Source organism: Haliotis rubra, unplaced genomic scaffold (genome assembly GCF_003918875.1).
Source record: "Haliotis rubra isolate DU_JTF1 unplaced genomic scaffold, ASM391887v1 Scf3, whole genome shotgun sequence".
In the NCBI taxonomy this organism is placed as follows: domain Eukaryota; kingdom Metazoa; phylum Mollusca; class Gastropoda; order Lepetellida; family Haliotidae; genus Haliotis; species Haliotis rubra.
In genome coordinates, this window is record NW_025766968.1 from 7,134,274 (window position 1) to 7,155,006 (window position 20,733).

The 20,733-nt window shown below is 37.1% G+C and overlaps 1 protein-coding gene across 1 annotated transcript in view; it reads right to left on the reverse strand.

The window, feature by feature from the left end:
• The window catches only part of LOC124282485, a 65,961-nt gene extending 48,108 nt beyond the window's left edge, over positions 1-17,853 (reverse strand). The window contains exon 1 of the mRNA XM_046718492.1: positions 17,663-17,853. Within this exon, the coding sequence (XP_046574448.1) occupies positions 17,663-17,692 (30 nt within the window). The 5' untranslated portion in view covers positions 17,693-17,853. The remainder of the gene's footprint in view (positions 1-17,662) is intronic.
• Positions 17,854-20,733: the final 2,880 nt, after the last annotated feature.

Below are 20,733 nucleotides of genomic sequence, written 5' to 3' on the forward strand. Positions count from 1 at the left end.
AAAATTGAGCGACTGTTGTCACCGGCGCAGTCAGCGCAGTCCCGGACGCCGACACATACCATGACATCGGGGTGTTATCGTTCGCCGTCAACAAAGTCACCAAGATGGTTGTCCCCCTACGAAATCGACAAGAACAAAGCTCCTGTTTCACAAAGGGATCTCAGAGCTAAGGTGATCGTAACTCAAACTTAGGTTTACAATCGTTGTAGCGCTAAGATCGCTTTGTGGAACCAAATGTAAGTATGATTCCTTGGGGGATGCTGAACTACGTTCATGAAGACTCCACACTCAACGACGTGGTCTGTGTCCAAGGTGAGTTTTCACACCAATCACTGTTGTTTCATGAACCTTTCGTAAACCAAGCCCATTCGTTCACCGTCAGAAGAATTCAGAGAGTGAGCGAGTGAGTTTAGATTTTAAGTCATATCGGCAGTATTTCAGCCATATCGGCACTAAAACAAGTTATAGGTTCATGATGCATAAAGTTAAATATAAAAGCCTGTCCACGAAGGACATTAAGAACAACGAGAATATCACAGAGATAGATATAAAACTAGTATCTAAAAACTAAAATCTCTTTAACTATAGAATATAATACAACATAAAACCAGGCTATAGATTGCCAAAAACTGAAGGTAGATCACCATACTAGGGACCATGGGGACTTACAGTACATTTGCTTCCTGCATGGTACCTAGCTGGATTTAAACCATGCATTCAGCGATTAGACATTTTAAGACAAATCTAGCCATAAATTAAAATAACACACATACTTCGATTAAAGATTGAGGTAGAACTAAAGTTACTTTGTCTAATGGACTTAATGTTTCGGGAAAGGCGTACCCTCTAGAAGAATTCAGTTTGATAAACACGATAACATTAAAACTTCTACTGAGACAGAAGCTTCATTCTAACCGATTGAGAGCCCCCGTCCCCTGGCCCCAACACACAGACAAATAAAAAATAATTATTAAAAAAACACAGAAAAAAACGGTTTATTGACGTTTTTTGTGTTGTTGAACTGAACATCGTCGGACAATGGACAAATTAATTGAAACCCTTCATTGAAAATCTAGTTGAATTTCAATAACTTTACAATTACTGAATATGTGCACGTGAGTTCGTTAGTGGTGGAATAAATGACACTTCTTGCACAACAATCAACAGTTTCCATATGGGCATCGTGGTAATGTTAGTTTTGTGGGAAACAGGATTAACAAATTCCCTGATATTTTCCTAACGACAAGGGGTATAATTGTCATAGCTCTTCCCAGGTCGAATTGAAAAAAATGAACAAAAACACAAAACAACATGTTTGTCATGGAACAAAATTTGATTAATTACGAATCTTTCAACTCTCAATTACTGAATAATAGGATTGTAATTATATAATACTTGAGGCATTTTCAACACAGACTTTCACTTCTAATTGTGATGAAAATACAATGTAATCACCCCGTATGCTCGCGACAGACATGTACGCTGAAAAGCTGTCGTTTTGAAAACATGAAACTTGGGTCTTAATTTACACTTGTTTAGTGTTTATCTTTCATATTGAACAAAGAGTCAGAAAACCACGCACTTCTCACAATGGTTCCCAAGTTGATTTAACGTTGTGTTGGTCGGTTGTGCAAGTAGAAACATTTCAGTAAATGCATAGAGAACTCCTGTCGTCAGGTTTTATGAACGAGACAAAGGGTTTACATCAACTGTCTGTTCAGTTCAACGCGCATTTGCTTGGCTTCCTTTGTTACTAACAAACCTACAAAATATGCATTTAATCGCTTTTAAAAGAATAGCCCCCTCGCGCATGGACACCCCGTGGCCGATGGTCTGTATTCTCTGAAAGAACTTCTTGTCAAAAAATCAATCCGGTTCCCAAACAAAACAGCTATCAATACAGCAAATTTCCAAATGCATTTCAAATGCATATTTCAGTTTGCAATTGATTAAGGTGCGGTTTTCGCATAGTGCTTTACGCGTGCCAATTGTACTGAAAATAGGAACCAAAGGTTTTTATGCCTTTCTACAATAGATAGTTTACCAGAAGACGGATTTGGCAAAGTCACTCGCATTTCAGACTGATATGATAATGTGTTAATACGGTTTTAATAACTATTTTCCAACAATACAAACTAATCACACCTCACTCGTCTCCTGGCGTTTGATTTCCGCTTCCTCTCAAATCCATGTGAACCGGAAACAGGTCAAGTGTCATGCGCAATGAGGTAAATCGCTTTTGAGCGATTACTTTTTAACTTGAGCTCTTTAAAACCTTCTCATCAACAAACAAAGCGTGAATCGGTAATTTTTTTTATCCAACTCGCATTATTATACAACTATTGCCTCTTTAACACTTATAACGATTTTGTTTAAGTTTTAATACAAAAATATCGAAAAAAATCGGAGAAATTTTCGCGGCTGGCAACATATTTCAATAGGGCGGCTGCCTCTTTGTTAAATGGTAATTCAAACGGGTTTGATCGATCCGCGATGAATGAATACATTTGCATTAGCCGTTACATGCTTTTTGTGGTTTGTGCGGCTCTCTCTTGGAAGGAAACTGCTTGAATTAGTGGTGAGCTTTGCATTACTGGCCGGCATCACGAGCGTGTTTAATACTATTTCTAATGCCCAACTCTTCTCGCGGTTGTAACCGCAAATCTCGCGTGGCTCAGACTCGCCGTATGACAAATGCATGTGCGTGCGCGCGAAGATCGGATGAAAAGGATTTAACAAGGGAGCTCTAACCTTGGAGGTTATGATATCCAATGTTTACATGGTGTTGCACAAAGAAAAACGATGTTTGTGATTTGGAATCTACACAGACAAATAAAGAATGTTTTTTCGAGATATTTACAGTATATTAAGGTTGTACATTATCATTAGTCTGTTGATTGCAGATACATTGAAAAGAAGTCGAGTGATGGATTATGGAGGGTGGATTTGAGATAGATATAGCCTTGCGATAGATGTACATTAAAACCTCGTCAATCTGGACGGTACGGTTCTCCGTGAAATCGTTCGCATTAAAGAATATCCGGATTAGGAGTAACTGTTTAAGAAATATTATCTTTTGTATATAATGCATACATTATGTTACTGTATATTTTATTGCATGGTTAGACAGTAAGAAACTTTATTGTTTTTCTTCCACTCTCGTCTTTGCAGGAGTTATGTCCCTTCCATCTAGAAGGCTGAGACAGCTGAGCTTCGATAAGTAATTTGGGTAAATACGGTTATACGGTACGTTAGGCGATATATTCATAGCACAGTGGATATGTTTTAGGTACATATGCGAACATATTTTCAGCTTTGTTGTGTATCAGACATACACCTCCCTCGTGATCCAGATGGGGGTACCCTCTGCGTCTCCCCAACTCCGCCCACTACCCACACATACCCCGTCCTCGACCAAGCTGCTTTGTGGCTTGGGTATTATGTTCAACCATTTTTCAAAATCCTGGATCTCCCTTTCTGCAACCTATTTTGATTGATAATGTATATTTGTGAATGAGTTTAGCTTTTTAAAGTCGGTTTTAGGAGTCCTTGGGAAATACCATAATATGTGCGCCAAGAATGAAAACAAACCCCGTAGGTGTATTGAGCTAACACCTCAACCATGTGACTAAGCCACCACTCCAGTGATATCACTCATAATAACACAGGACCTCAACATGAACTTTGAAACAGTAGTAGGTCGTATATATTTCGTTACTACAAATTGTAAGTCTCTGGTATTGTGCATTACATCTAATATTAATAAACAAATTAAATACATATGTTCATATGTGTCTAATGATTTCAGAATCTATTGTTGCTTAATCAATGTCCATTGTCTATAAAACGTGAAGAGACATATTATACAACATATGTGTATACAATAAAACGTTTATAGTACAGGCAGTCGATATGCTCGATATAACTAAGTTGAATTATGAAACATATCAGCGTTGTTTGGGTTGTAATTAATCGACGGATATTAAGTTTTTTTAACAGATTATGTATGAATTCTAGGATCGTAATTGTTCATGTATATCTAGAAATACAATAATAACACAACCATATATTTATATATATATATATAAATACAACAGGTGTGTGGAGTTGTACTGGCTGCAGAAGGTGAACATAAAACACCAGAACAAGTTTTTTCAGCCATCCAATCCAGTCGTATTATCGGATTTGTTGGTTAGCGACAGGTGTACGGTTATTGCGTACAAAATCTTTCTCAAACGAACTTTCGTGGAGAACGAAACTGAAGTTTGTGTTGTTACGTCAAAAAGTTAAAACTGATGATAAATTGTACTTTCGAAGGTATACTAGCCTTAACTTTAAAAAGTCGTTAGATTATTACGTTGGTGTTTTTATTAACACATAAAAGTCGATATATATGTTTTATACAGCAAGTTTTCGTTTAAGTTTGATTGTACAAAATTACACGCAGCGCTGGGATAGATATTTCAGGGGGCGTGCCTACGGTTATGTAGATAGCAGACGCGTATCAGATTTCAACACGGAAAGGGCCGCGTCGAGCCTATTCTCTCCGGCATAGGGCGGGCTTGTGGGCTATATCCTTTGAACAACACAGCTTGTATTGTACCGCATTCAACCACCTGTTGTCAATAGCAATAGTTTGATGTCTATGTCCAGTTGACTGTGCATAACAGTTGTATCCAAATTATAACCTTCCGTTTTAAATTTTCTGGTATACGCCATGTTCATAAAAGTGTAATATAATACAATTTTGAAGATGAAAAAATAAAGATTTAATAACAAAGTAATTCATGCAAATCGCTTTGTTGGGATATTTGTATGGAGTACTAGTAACTGAAATACATGTCTCTGTTTACATCTATTAAAACACGTTTACTCATTTTACTTATGTGAAAACTTAACAGGTTGCAGATAAATATAAATCGGTTACTTCAAACCAAATTTTCTAATTTTAATATAATAACTTGTAATATCAAAGCCTCCAGTTATACTACTTTATTTTTATTCACTATCCAATATATGTGATAACAGTATATAAAATAAAATAATTTTTAATTAATTGCTAAGATCTAAATGTTCTGAACATATTGCTACGAACATTACATATTATGAATTTTAACACATATTGTACTTTTGGTTGGATTGTTTGAAATTTGTTCTTGCTTGTTTGTAGTTGCCTCGTGTATATCACCTCAATCTGGTGATCCTGGGTACATATACATGTGTTGGCCATATCCCAATCATGTTACCGTTCTGTCTGTGGACCTAAACATGGATTATGTAAGTTATTACTTGTTCTCAACACATGAATATGAACAGGTATAAATTACATTACTTATGTACATATATATTCAAGTACGTGCTTTAAAAATGATCACCGACATGAAAAGGTCTAATTACCGGAAATCAAGATATTTAAATGCCTTGAACAATAGTACATCGCTCCTTTAAGTGTTTGCCGAGAACACAATGGATAGAGACTTGCACATTTAAAATATTTCCTGCTTTATAACCAAGAAAAATCAGAATGCATTATTGTAAAAAAACTACAACATAGTATGCTTAACAGAGTGTTTATTGTCTGTGAGAGTGGTCATACATTATTTATTTTGTGACGGAACCATTACAAATATCGCAATTATGCAACAAACAAATAAAGCGATTAAAAATCTGGATGCTTTGAAACGACAAGACAGGTCCCAATACGCCCTGTGGTGTTATGCATTATGTAGCTTCATTGTTTAATTTGGTTCAAACAGGAATACCCCGTGGCCCTTCTAATTTTTACCTTGATTTTTCTCCTATGGCATGAAGTTTTGTTCTTGTCATGATGAATGACGCCATTATGGCGCATGAATGAAATCTCCTCTCTTGACCGTCTCACATTACAGATAAATTAAGGGGGCCCGAAAATATTATAAATTTTTCATTTCATCGACCAAGGAGATTATGATTTATTTGCCGTTGATTTGGGTTGATGTGTCTCTATTACATGTCTCGCTTATTGTTCCTGCGAATGATTTTATGTTGTAGACAAATTGGCACAATAGGGATGGTTGTTCAGGCTTAATGGGATTTGTCAATATTTGCAATCAGAGTGCCTTATCATTCGAAGCTGATGCTTGAGTGTATGTGTCGCATATGTAAATGTGAAGATTCTTCTTTTGGAGTAATGATATTCTTCTTGTATATAATTTAAATAAATCTCTAAACTTTAAGGTATCTTCTAAGACTCAATAATATCTCAACCGTTTAAACACTTAGGATGTATTGTTTTGGCTGTCGTTCTTTCACGATGCCATAAATCATATTCACAAAACACATTGTAACCCTGTTTCTAAGCACAGAATGATTAATGAAATTGGAACCTGCCATGATGTAATTAACACGTGAAACAGACATGCTGTGCTGTTGCAGTATGGTGAAATGTACAATAGCTCGAACGACACATGCTTTACAGTGAGAAAATCCGATAGTATCAGCACAACCATAAATAACGTTCATGGCCTGCCTGTCACGTGTTGATTGACTGATATGTACACTATATGCATATCTATATACATGTGTATGGGTGGGAGTAATTTAAGATAGAATGTGTCAGGTTCTAGGTTAAGGTTATCGTTGAGACGGTTACCTCTTTGTCAGATATTTTTAACGATATTGTGATTATTCTCTGGTTACACATGTAATATTCTGTTCACGCTGACAATGAATACCTCAGCCCTAGATAAACTACATGGACAGTTTGGATTAATTAAAATATTCTTATTCAAATACCTTCAGACATAAAGGTTTGACACTGATATGAGAAATGGGTTGATATAATAGATATTAGACTTGACGCCATATTGATTATGATGTTACGCGTCAAAACAAGAAACGAAAAAGTCTTAACTCCTTTAAAAATCGTTGCACAATCAGAACAAAAAACACATGACATCACCACACAAAAAATAGAATAAAAAATATTGAATGAATACAAACTACGATATGCATGTTTATACATTTGTAATTAACAGAGTTATATTGTTCTCTAGGACAGTGTCCATGAATCTAAAACACTGTGTGAAGGTATTTTACCTTGCACAATACAAATACAAAATATTTTATTAGCGTGTCACGATTTGTACAAAGTACATACTTTCGTACTGAGCTTATGTAAGGGTTCACGTTCTTGTTATTCTGTAGACCCTCATTTGTTCAACCGTACTCGCAGCTGGACCAAAGTAAGATTAATGTACACAAATAACATAACAGTTTGAAATCTAATTTCGATTCATGCACCACACAGCTCCTGTGCACAATCACATAACATATGTCCAATAATGGGTTGAAATTACATCCCCCCATTCAGCAGTGACATGCCCCTGTGATCCCTACTGCACTATGTACTATTTAAACGCCCCAGTTCGACCTCTATAAATAGGCTTATAAGCCCCGTAACAGCCAATCATCAAAAATGACACGGGGTAAAAATACTACAACCTTTACCCAAACTGAGTCACATTACTCTGCTGTTATTTCATTAAATGCCTCACACTCCAATCTGTCGGGGCTGGCAAGCTAAATTTAACTCATTCATACTTTTCATATCCTTTTTGACCTTGGGGCAAATCTCACAAGGTCGTGTCCTCTGTCTTGTCACCTCGCTCCAACCCTTGTTTAAAGTCAAAGAATGTTAATAGTCCCCCTACTAGAAATCTAACTGGACCACAGACCTGTTCATCGTAATACACATACTTAGAATACAAATCTAAACCCTCAACGAGCACCGATACAATCAAATCTCAATACAGACTAAATCCAGCGCCTGTAAGGAGTTAAAACAATTTGGCTGTATAAACTTCAAAGGGCACGGTGTCGCGTTTTCAACTTATATAATCACTTCCAAAAAGTCAGCTGCAAGCACCGACTTTTACCCTTAAAGGTCACGAGGTAATTTATTCTTATTATAGAGATGATGAGATAAACAGCCATAACGACCGTAAGATAAATAGCAAATTATCCCTCTATTGAGTAAAGCCATTTGTTACAGGCCAGTCTGTCACCCCCTACGTAATACAACATAATCATAAGAAATAGCATTCGAGCCATGGAGGTGATACCATCACTGGAGATATATCTAACTAAATCTACAGTGTCAATTTCAAATTAAATATAATTGTAGAACCACCCCCCAGCTGGGCCAAGTATGTCTATTTCATGGGGATGATTGCTATGTGCATGTAAATGTGAAATGAACACGGGTTAAATAAACTTGACGTTTTGCTACGACTCTAGAGCGTATAGTCACAGTTATTTAACACCGTAGGGCCGTGATATGGCACTTATAGCTGCAGTGCACATAGAGAATAGGAATACCTTCTCGTCGAATAGAAATGTGCATCAAGTGAAATAAAACATCGTTCATTAACCCTATGAGGTGAATTTAAAAGGTGATGCATTCTTGATAAAAAATCAGAAAAAAATATTTCGGTTTATGAGGCATTAATGTGTACAAAATGCGGCTGTTTATCGCAAATCTAACAATGGGGCGTTGCTGGCTCGCTATAAAAATATCCGAAACAAAATCTCGTTGCATTCATTGAAGATTTCAGTGCTTTTCTTGCTCAGTACATCAAAGGAACTACGCGCATATAGCGAAGGAGTTTTGCATACTATAGGAATACAGGACAATACTCCAAACCCTTTAATTTATCCCATAACATCATTATATGCGACGCTAATATCACTATAAACTGACATGTATTCCTTTGTATAGGAAGGGTGAAACGAAACGTATTGAAGTGGAATGTGTGAAAACATTCTACATATTGATTAAATACACACTAAATTGTCATACTTCGAAAGAACATTTAAATGATCAATTCAACAAAGACTGGATATACTAAGGGAAATGATTCAGTAACAAAGGTTTGGTTTATATTTCATAAAAATATTATCATTTGAAAGTTCTATCTCTCCATCAAAACTCATATCACATACATTTTAAATGTTAAGTGTACGAGTCAAATGTCTCCACAGGCTCTAAATAGACGTTAGGTAGTTCCCAAGCACCTTTTGTCGGATTTCATCCCTAGAGGCTTTTACAGGGGTAAATGATATACAGTTAATTGCTTGTTCGGTTCATCAAAAGAGAAAGAATTAAATTTATTGTCACAAACTTTCAGCATATTGAATAAGTAGCAATAACATATATTTATAATGTTGCAATACATATTATTATGCTCTGTTAATATTATTATATATTGCTATAATCGTACCATTAAAGTTTAGGAGAAGCAAATTCATACAAAATATGATAAATATGCTGACAAACTTTTAAGTTTAAAGTTTGGGGTTTGAATTAACCAGAAGCCATCCTTAAGTCTGCCATCATGCATTAAATTCTTGATCCTCAACTTTCTTCGAATGTATGAGAATTAGTAAACAGACATATAATTTGGGTATATCTAAGTATATGTTACATTGTTTAACAAACATGACACGTGTAACTCTCGCTGTCTGTTACAGCTGTAACACCCACATGTTACATTCTTTGCATACTCGACCCATTTCATGAATTGTGCGATATTGATTAATAAGCATTGACAACGGGCTCGGACCGCCGGTTATCAAATATTAGCGGTCAAAGACAATACATGATAAGTGGAGTTTCACACTGATAGTGAAATATATCAATGTATATTGCACCGGGGTCAGTAATGAGACAGGTCTGAGTGGGTAATTAATATCAACATATATGAAATATACAACAAAGTGATAGTGATGTGATAAATGCATTGCGTGGAAGAGTGATACATGTTGCTAGACCGTTGGGTCAGAATGTGTAATAGAAGGAAATTAGTTGTTCAGATTAGATTGTTTGGAATTGCTCGTCTTAAAAGCGTATTAAAAACATAGTAGGTGAATTTAGATCAGTTTAGAAAAATATCAGTACAGGTATGTTCAAGTTATGCATTCATAAAAAAAGTTGTCGGGTTTTTAGTAAAGTAAGCGAAATCGACATTCGTTGAAACGAAATCGGCTATTACGAAATATTGTTATCTCGAAACTCAATTCGAACGTACTCAGCTGTTTCTCGACCATCCAGTTTTATGGTATATTTGTGATGAACCATTCGCTTCGACACAAGAAGATTCACACAAAGTTAATAGATGCCTTGATCGTCTTCGACACTCCTTGATGGTGTTCTTAATGAGTGAATTTACAGGTTCATAAACCCTATAAGATGAGTCGTGAGATATGACATCTAGGTGACATGGTGAGAAATTTAGAACTTGAAGGCTTAATAATTTGGACAGTACCTGAGGATTTGTCAAAATGAGCATAAATTTCACAAAAGGTCATTTAAAAATGAAAATTCTCATTTTACAATAGACGCTAAAGAGACGTAAGTTATGAGGAGAAGTCACGCTACTACAGAATATGACACGACTGTCTAGATGTGCAGATAAATCAGGGTTGACTGTATCTAGGTGTTGTGTCTGAAAGTTGCAGGTGGAACTACCTGTTGTGTCACTTACACCTCTCACCTGACACGGACGCCTGCCTTATTCAAAGCTGGTATTCACATGTGTCAATCAAACTAATGGTATTCACAAAGATCAACCATCAGAGGTTGTGGAGATTTGAGATTTGAGTGGGGTGCATGTGTACCAATTTCCAATATATTTGCCTCAGTATAAAACTAATCTAACTGGATATTGTATATTATGCCATTATCTTTATAAGCTGGGAATAATGTACTCTATAAATCAAGTCCTCGGTAATCTGGAACCCCCGCAATATGTACAGTTATATACGTTTATATATGATGAAGGATATTCAGTGCTAGGTACATACGATTCGTTAATCTTGATATTAAGTAATCCAGAATTTAAGAGGGGCAGTTAAGTCCAGATTAACGGGGTTACGTTGTACATCATAGTAACATTATGCTTATTCTGTTTTGGGGGCGAACGGAAAAGCAAACGGGATCACAGTGAGCGGTCTTGGGGGTCATTCGGTAAATTGATTAGTCAAGCCGTTTCAATTAGACATAAATGTTGGACCGAGGTTAAAGGTGTATAGGGGGTTGGGGGTGAGTTTAGAGGTGGGGGATGAGGTCACCTGTGGTCAAGGGGGAGGTAATGAGACTGTAGGTCAGAACTGACCGCCCTTCAGACTGACACAAGCGATAAAGAGTGGACAAAATGTCAGACTTTGTCAGTTATGATTGAATTATGATCAGATAAGAGATTGGCTTCGGACATCGCGATTGATTTACGGAAATATGCCCATGAAGATGGAGGCTGAAATAAACAAGTGAAATGTACATGCCTATGATGTAGAGGGATTTGAACAAATGAAATATACAAGCCTCTGATTTACTTGAATTTGAATGATCATATCAAAATGATACAAATAGTTTTTTAACACCTCGACATGTAATCAAGGTTGTTTATTTCAAAAGACGTCTAAAATGGCTATTTATCACACCTTGTTATCACATTTCACTTTTTTCAGTCTAAAAACAGTTCCACTCAAAACTGAAACATAAAACTTTTTCAAAATGAAATCCATCTTGTGAAGATATCCGCTATCATTTTCAAGAATATCATTTAGTAAAAGAAGTTTCAAACAACGATGAAAACGTTCCACTTCTAGTGACCATGCTGGGGCGGTAGATGTAACTCCAACCGCTGCTAACGACACCAACGACGAGGAACTCTCTTACAACACATGTATCGTCTTCATTTCGCCTCTTGTTTACATATACTTCTTAATAAACTGTTTCGATAGTCTACTTGGTGTTTTCAAATTCATATCTTGTCTTTTTACATTGATATAGGCCCATGCAAAACGCCCTTCAATACCATGTATTTTGTTTTCACATTGATATTTTTCAGTAAGATTCAGTCAGAGTTGCACCACAATTAACATCTTGCAATGATACATACTCGATAATAATATTCAGTGAAACACAATCAACATTTAGAAAAAAAGGACATTACATATATATTAAATTTTGTGGTTATGTTTTTCTTTGATGTCAAATTTTCTGTGTAACATTTCATTTCAGATCGTTAACTTGCTTTTATTACAGTTTGCATCTGGTATGTTACTGTTAATCGATCTGTAGAAGTATTTGATGGCATGTTTTCTAAATCTGTCTTAATAATCATCATAGTGGCTGCTTCGGATTTTGTGCCTGAAAAACAGAAGCATAAGCACCAAAACGAGAAGGGCGTCTTTAATGCCCAGACAATAAAGACTGGTAATTTCTTCAATATTCCGTTTTCATTAGTTTAGCCTTGGGCCGGATTTGCATTTCAATCACAATTAGCAGTCCTAGTCCCGACCTGACGGCTCCAGTGGTCAGATGAGGTTGGAGATCAAATGAAAGGGGGAGGTGGCCGAACTCGGACTGTGGTCAGGACCTGCTGGTAGCACTCCAGGGACAATCACTCTCTGGTGTGACCACACAGAAATAATTTAATTATACCAGGCTACGAGGTAAGGACCCCAGGCGAGGTTAGGCCTGTGCTATAAATATGAAATATGATTTAGACATCCATGCAATATACATGGAAAGATGATTGGAGATTAGAGTAATGGTGGAATTAATCTGATATTGACGTGATATTGACATGATATGGACATAATATTTGATACCGAATACGTGCATTGTGACTTTGAAACTGGTTCCATTGTAGAAATGGAAGATGAAGGCACTTGGTTTGAAATACCTGTTTTGTCGTTATTACCTGATTTCGCTGCAACATATCTTGTTAAATGTTACACGACTGAGATCAAAGACAATGATATTTTAAAATTGCATATTATATGATTCAATCCAATACCCATTCTTGAATTACTTACATAGTCATCTTTAAACTTACCTCGTTGAATTTTATAACCCGATACTTCAGTTTTACGACTGCAAAGACGAGCTCGTATACATGAAGCAAGAAATTTTATGTGCATCAAATCAATCCTCACAACCATATTCCTTATTTCATAATTTTAATTTCAACTACCTTAGCTGTTATATGACAAATGTCGATTTTCAGCCAGTGAAACAATATTTGACGATGTACATGTTCAAGAAAGGATTTGCCATTTTAAATGTACTTTTGAAACTATAACACTGGTATGACACTTCACAAATACCCAGGTAAGGACGTCGCTGATTCGAACATAGGATCAAACGGAATCATTATCATCAAACATCAGTTACGTTTGATTAAAATTAAAAAGATCCATCAGTTTTATAGCAAAATGTAATTACTCAATATGGGGATTTTCCCCCGTTGCCACACTTATATAAAAGTAAACGTATTTTCTGTGTTCTATGTTAATTATTTGATGTTTAACAGCCTCATATGTGCGGGAGAGCCCATAAAAGAGATATGAAGGTGTGTTGCAGATATGATCAGAGATACCTGCATTTGTAACACCTGTTAATATAAATTTACAGATCACAGGTGCATTTTATGTATATAAACATTGATCAGCCTTTAATAAGTCAACCATGCAATGTAGAACACGGTACCACTGACTTGTGTTCAGTCTCTCGTGAGCATATATTTTCGAAACGATGTCGACTAAGTCCCAATTCACGTCACTGACCTTCAGTTATCTGTAAAACACTGAATATTTGAATATAACATCCTTGGTTGAACTTGTGTTGACACCATGTGCGGGAGTTTTAACACCTATGTCAGTCAAGCAAAATTCCATAGTGCCACAAAAAAAACCTATCACATTGATATGGTCCAGACTGTACAACCAAGTCATGCTTTCCATTAAATAGATAATAAAATCACGTGTGCTATTTGCAGTAAAAAAACTAATTATTTTGTTTGAAAAACAGAATCTATTCAGCGTAATTGTTAAATTAAACAATGTATGGAATTCTGTCCAATCGATGATAGGAATTCGAACATATAAAAATATATGATTAAAATCAACGATTAAACAAAATCGGAAATTGAGGAAAACGTTTTGTTTATTATATTGGGAGGGTGATCAAATGTATATTTATTTTATTCCAGTTAGTACAATTATCGTGTTTCTATAAGGCTGGTATATATAATGGAGAGCCCCCTGCGGTATTAGCCGATATTTTTTAGCCCTCTTATCCACAAATGCCAGCACCGCCTGAAGGCTTGGTTAATTTGCTGTCAAATACACACATGATGTGTTAACTATTGCGTGGTCGTTGAGAGGCGGTGTGTCGTTCAAGTTGCCTCTCCAACCTCTATCCAGGCAGATTAAAAACCGTGGGAAATTATATATTGTATAGCTGTCAAATTGCCTTACAATAGTCAGATACAAATATGTAATTTGCAAAGCAGAATGATGGCGACCAATGTTAAATAATTATTATATAAATATAGGAAAACTGAAAACAATTTTAAAAAAATTAACAAAATTTGGTCCATATGTGGACATATTTCTTTTCATCTTTGTTTCAAAGTTTTGATGGTACATTCCCTGATTTAGAGTATTTTTGTTTATTAACCAAATTGTTTTTACTAAAATAGTATTCACCAGTTTCTACTTTTAAAAACTCACAATTCATGTGTATGGTTTTGTATGAGAATTAACGATTAACCCAATCCTAAACAGTAGCGAGGGACACTGTCCGAAATGCTGTAGAACCGTCTGGCCATTCCCAAATGACCATTCCACCTAAGTCTGACCAGCAGACCAAAAGACCAGGAAGGTTCGCAGCATCAGCTGACCGCTTTGACCGAGGTGTTTTGCTCGTTCGCCTCTGACCACAAGCGCGTTAAACTGACCTACCATGCAAATTAATTTTGCCTTATTAGTGCTTGCTCGACCCCCGTGATGATTAGACTATGCCTGAGTACACCGACTGATAAACTAGTTAGTATCATGTCATTGTCTACATTCTCCCTTGTCAATAACCACCCCAGGCTTGTTCATTTCCCTATACAGTGCAAACAGAGCGCCTGTGCGGTTGCAGCTTTCGTGTACATTTCAACATGGATTCGTACATAGCTTGTAGATACAAATTTAACCTCATCTAAATTATCACATTCTTATATGGTATTTGGGCATGTACCTTGTGTTTGTTTGGAGTTTATATTTAGTTTGAGCTGAAGGCACATAATGTTACATACCTCAAATTTGATATTGACAAATTTCTTGTGATTGAAAACAGATAATACCACAGTTCAAAAATGATTTAAAACAGAATGAATATGTTTAATATCACAATTAGTGTTTGTGCATAACTGAGCACATAGCACCAGGTCTATTACATGCACATGGCCTTGTTGATTTCTTCATTACAACTGTTATGTATCTTTCCTCAAACCGGACAGTTTCAAGGGTTCAATAATTACACGGCGTCTAAAATGACCGTAGAAACACATGAAAATAATGAACGATTTCACGTGTGTCTTAAATAATCAAATAAAATATAATAATAAAATAATTAAATTAGCTCATGGTTCAAAATATTGATGGTTATTTACAAACAGTGTGCATTATCTTTTATATATACCAACAATCTGTTTTACAACAACCTGTTTATATTCTTAATGTTCAAATCCAGTAATCCCAACAGCTGAATATCATACGCGAATATACGTCGGTTTTATAACTAGGTGAATTGACATGATGAAACGAGACGCATACTCTCCACCTGGGTCAGCAAACGTTGTAGGTATAACACAGATCGATATCTTTAACACGAATCTCTGATAAAAACCATTTGCTTCTGCCCTATCAAATTAAAAGAAATCTGTTATTCGCGTACTTTTCGATAGCTATTTGACGAACACATCAAACGGAAAAAGCAGATGTTCTCGATTTATGTTTCATAAATGTGTCACCAGATACACATAAACAGTTCATTCAATCCAATTCATATTGTGTTTCTCTTCACACATATATAGCGTATGGTGTTCACATCTGTTAAGTTTTGTTGTATACAATAAGAAAAGAACTCACGGAAACAAAATCGATATCTGGATGTGGCTTGGTTCTATGCTATTGCTTCGTTTCTTCCTTACATTTGAGATTGTATTGTTCACAGTGTGGGGCGACGTAGCGTGGCCAAATCCCGTGGTAAATAAGCTATATGGAACAACTCCCCAATACAATATTTCCCTTTACATATAATGTTTTGCTAAACAAACGAAATGTATGTCAAACTACGATAAAAATGTCAAACAATTGGTGCCGCCAGCCAAGCACAGTGTCCCCTTAATGTGCTCTTAAAGTGCAAAATCTGGTGGCACAGAGATTGCCATTAATGAATAGTGTGAACGATAAAACTATGGACCCTTGAAAACAACATACATAATAAAAAAACAATTATGAAGTTTCGTATCCAAGTTATGTTCCGCTATTTTGAAGTTAAACATGCTGTTTTATTTGATCACTTGCTACTGAACATAAAAACTTATGTCAACCGAATAGTTTCAAACATATGAACTATTAGTTTTGTCTGTGATTGTGTGTATTTATAAGCATCGGAAATGCCCATCGTCCCCTAATACTGTTGAAACTGTGAATCTAAAAGAATTTCAACAAACAAACCAAAAATCCATTACTTTAGAAGCAAAGTTTCAAAGAATGATATAATTCCTGGTCTTATCAGCTCAGCCATATTAAGACAGATTCAAATAATGTAGTATTTTTATCAGAAATATGAATTATTTAAAAAAAACGTGATTGTCACAAGTAAAGTTTATAGATCAAAATAATGTAAACGTTTACCACTAATGTATCATATAAAAACAAAATATCCCTCCATGATCTCGATTTTGTGTTTTATCTAGTTCAGGGATTGTAAACCCCTCCAAACAAGAAATATAGCTTAGCTATCCTCCTTGAGACACACATGCAGGTTACGTAACCGCGGTGCGTTTGGCAGACGGCAGTTTAGAGAGCCGTGTAAGAGCGCACCTTGCAAAGCAAATATCCTTAACCCTTAGACAGATCTAACACTGGGCACCCGGGACATAGTGATATTGACATTTCACTGCAGGCCTGTCCATCATTTCAAGGGGAGAACGGTACAAAATGAATTTTTATACTTGTGTAGATTTGGTGTAATAGGTTTTAATCCCGAGAGCTATTCCGCCGTTTGTCTCCCGCCTATGCAAATTAACCTAAAGTGACCTCGTTCTGAACCAATGCTCCACCTCGCGCAGACATCACACCACGGTCTGGCAGACGACAGAAGAGAAGGGGCGAGATTCAACGCGTAGTCGTCTGCTTTCACCCGCCAGCCCTGTACCTGCTTTAGAGGGTGTGCAGACGATCTACCCGTGCGCTGAAGCAGTATGCGGGTGTATTTGGGTAAATAATCACCTCTATTCATTCAAGTGGGGCTGAGGTTACGACAGAAAAGACTGTCTCGACGATAGGTCAGCCCATTTCGTGCGCTGAATACGGGGAGAGGGTGTAAGGCAAGCCCTTCTGCTCTTATGTAATCAGACAGAAATGCATTTCAGCGCCCAAACTATCACTTATTGAAGATCCATGAAAGCAACCGCTAGCCCCCACTGCTCTTAAATGCAAAGGGGCAGGGCCGTTTCTAACGGTAAACAAAAACTTTGCAAGACCCAACGGTACCAACTAAGCAACTATGTGGAGGTTGATAACGACAAAGAAAAGCAAAATGTCTACATATACTCACCGACGAAGAGAAGCGCGGAGCAGTTAGCATGTCCTCAGATCCAAACACGCTGCGCTACTTCTTAGCAAATTAACAGCGGTAAAGACGAGCTGGCGCGAATATGCATAATTTACTACCGTTAACTGGGTTTGCAGTTCATAAACGGCGTTTCTATACGTAAATAGCGTTTAGATAGCGACGGACAAAGCGGGAGCGGTATTGTCCTAAACTCGACCGTCGTGACGTAATAAATGAGCAACGGGAACAGGCAATCAGATTTAATCACACAAACGGTAGAACAGGGGTTTGTCTTTTTCGCAGCTGCACGAACGGGTTAACGAAAACTTGTCAACGGAAGCCTCAGTACAGCCGAGGTGGATCAAAGCTGCTTTTAATGAGAAATTCCGAACTTTACGCTTGATGGTATCTCAGATGGTTAGAAGCCTGCAAATGTGGCATTCTTTTCTTGTCTGTGACGGTGCTGAATTTTCGTTTGAGAACGGTGCAGTTTAGCTGCAGAAACGTCACCGTTACGACTCTTTTTTAAAAATTAAAATTAAAATTATTGTGAATCTTTCATAAATAACCATTTTTCGCTCACTGGTTACCTTAAACCATGGCAACCAATTTCTGTGAGAATTATAAAAGAATAACACATATAAAACTGTCGTCCTTGCGTCTAAGCCCAAAGTTAAGTTAAGATTCTATTTTTACGGGGTTTTTTTCAAGCACATATGACCCGATGTAATGGTTTTGTAATGTTTTCAGTTCAAGAGGTTGGTCATGCATACACACGCACTCTTAGGTGATAAAAAGCGCGGGAAGCATGAGGCAGCATTTCAAAATATAACTCGATGCACACGCGCTGGGAACAAACAAACAAAACTCGTGAGGAATCTCGGGGTACAGTTCCACCACCTTAAAACACCTACGATTAACCCCAACAAGAGGTGTACAGGTCAAAACCTTCCCAAATTGACTGGAATAATCATCTAGTGAATGAGAGAGACCGGAAATGCAGGATGAGGGTTTCTATTTTGGAAGCCAGGGCGGGATGCACCGGTTGCACGCAACCTGCCTCCGCTGTCTTAGCCAGATTGATCAGAAAGCTCGTTTTCCGTACTTTCCCATAGACAAGAGTATACATTACACACTCTGGCTGACGTAACGCTTCCTAGGAGCTATGCGACGTCAGGCAATGGAGAATGCTTGCTGGGCCTTTTCTTTTGCGATCCTCCGTCGTTTTTAAGGAACTACAGAAATGGGTGAATGTGCCTCATTTGACAGTGTTTTAATCCTCTGGCGAAAACATCAAAGCGCGACGCCAGGTGCCGACACGAGAACAATGCCTTGACGAGAGATGGGAGAAAGATGACGAAGCGGCCATAAATGACTCGGTACTTCATTGTTGCGGCTGTTGCAGTGGACTCGGGATGCTCCGCTCTCTTCATCAGAGAGAGACCACAGACATGCGAATAACTGTAAAAGATGATGAAGTCATACGGTTAATGATTAATAACTGTTAACTGCTTTCATCCTTATATTGTGCCTTGCAACCTAATTGTAGGATTTGTAGTTAAAATGGTCAATTTTGTTCATTTATCTCATTTCCTAACGAGAAAGCTGCTTTTATATTTCAAAAGAAAGTGGCAGACCAAGGAATTTTTGTACGTAAATTGTGAAGGGTTTGAGCCTGTTAATAAAATGCCTGCAAAGAGGATCGACGGACATGAAACGCACATTTAAAAGCTATGGAGAGGGCAATGTCATATCATACAGTTTCACAGTTTCTTCCAACTATGATCGTTTAAAAAAAATCTCGCTAGTGCCCCAGACATAATCTTTTCTATGGTAATTGCTTTCAGCCTCATTTACCAGAATATCAAAACAGGATGCGTTTCGGTTCCTGATGAATTCATGACGTCACCTGATGAAACGTTGCAATATGGTGAATCAGCAAATCCGGATGTCATTTCCTATCAACATTACGACATGGCCTAAACACCCCATTTCCATATACATCGTAACAAACCCGGAGCGACGCAAGACGTAATTACGTCAACGTGACGTTACAGTGTGACGTCTACTGTCTCACGTCACTCCAAATAAGAATTTCACAAATGCAGCCCGAAGTTTCGGATATGCAAATCCAACGCGCCCATCTACAGCTGGTAGAGCAACGATGCACCAGATGGGCATTTTGGTTTTCGTACTCGCTGCTTATGAATTGCGCAAACGGCTGTCGTGGTTCTTGGATCTCTCAGTACCGAACTGGCGAGGCGTGGGAACCCACTGACAACTCCGGGGTACATGCGTTTCCTTAATGCCATTTTTCATTTGGCTGCCAATCTACTTAAAGTTGTATAAAACTAGATTATTGTTCCCGTGTTTGGTCGCTTTTTTAATGCCCTTTGATATTGTGGTTTTTGATATTACTTTGTCGCGTGGTGTTAAACCAGTCAAGTGCTTTTATGTCGAAAACCTGAAAATTTCCATTAATTTGAAAAAGGGAATGATTACTTTATTCACGGTCGAAGCCATCACATTTGTTGTTTACGAGTTAAGCATGAACGTGTTATAAATTTTCCTGAAAACTGTCTCTGTGTATGCATGTTGATGACGTCTTCCTATGTAAACCGCAATATTCTGTCAGGAAATTGAAAGTTGTGACGACAAAAGGTAAATAATGAAAATAAATAACTGAAAAATAAGCTTTTTAAAAAGTTTTAACGAGCTTGAAACATGCTCAAGAATACGGTTTTATTTGGTATAGTTCGTCGGACGGTTTGAAAACGCCAATGTACAACTATAATATTGTGTGTCATTTCAATACTGGCAAATATTTCACGAATCAAACGTGGATGATAAAATGTCTTTAAAATATGTGGCACCTTAAGTTAAATAACTTAAAAGATCCCAAATTTACTGTATCAGCGGTATCAACACTGTACACGGTACAGCCGCTTATGTCAAGGAAAAAGATCACTTGAGCGAAGTTTTTACGCGGGACAAGTGTGCCTTTACATGCATATGGTAAAGTCATTAGCCCTCTGGAAAGTGCATATGGCGAGGGCTGTAAAAACAATATGTGC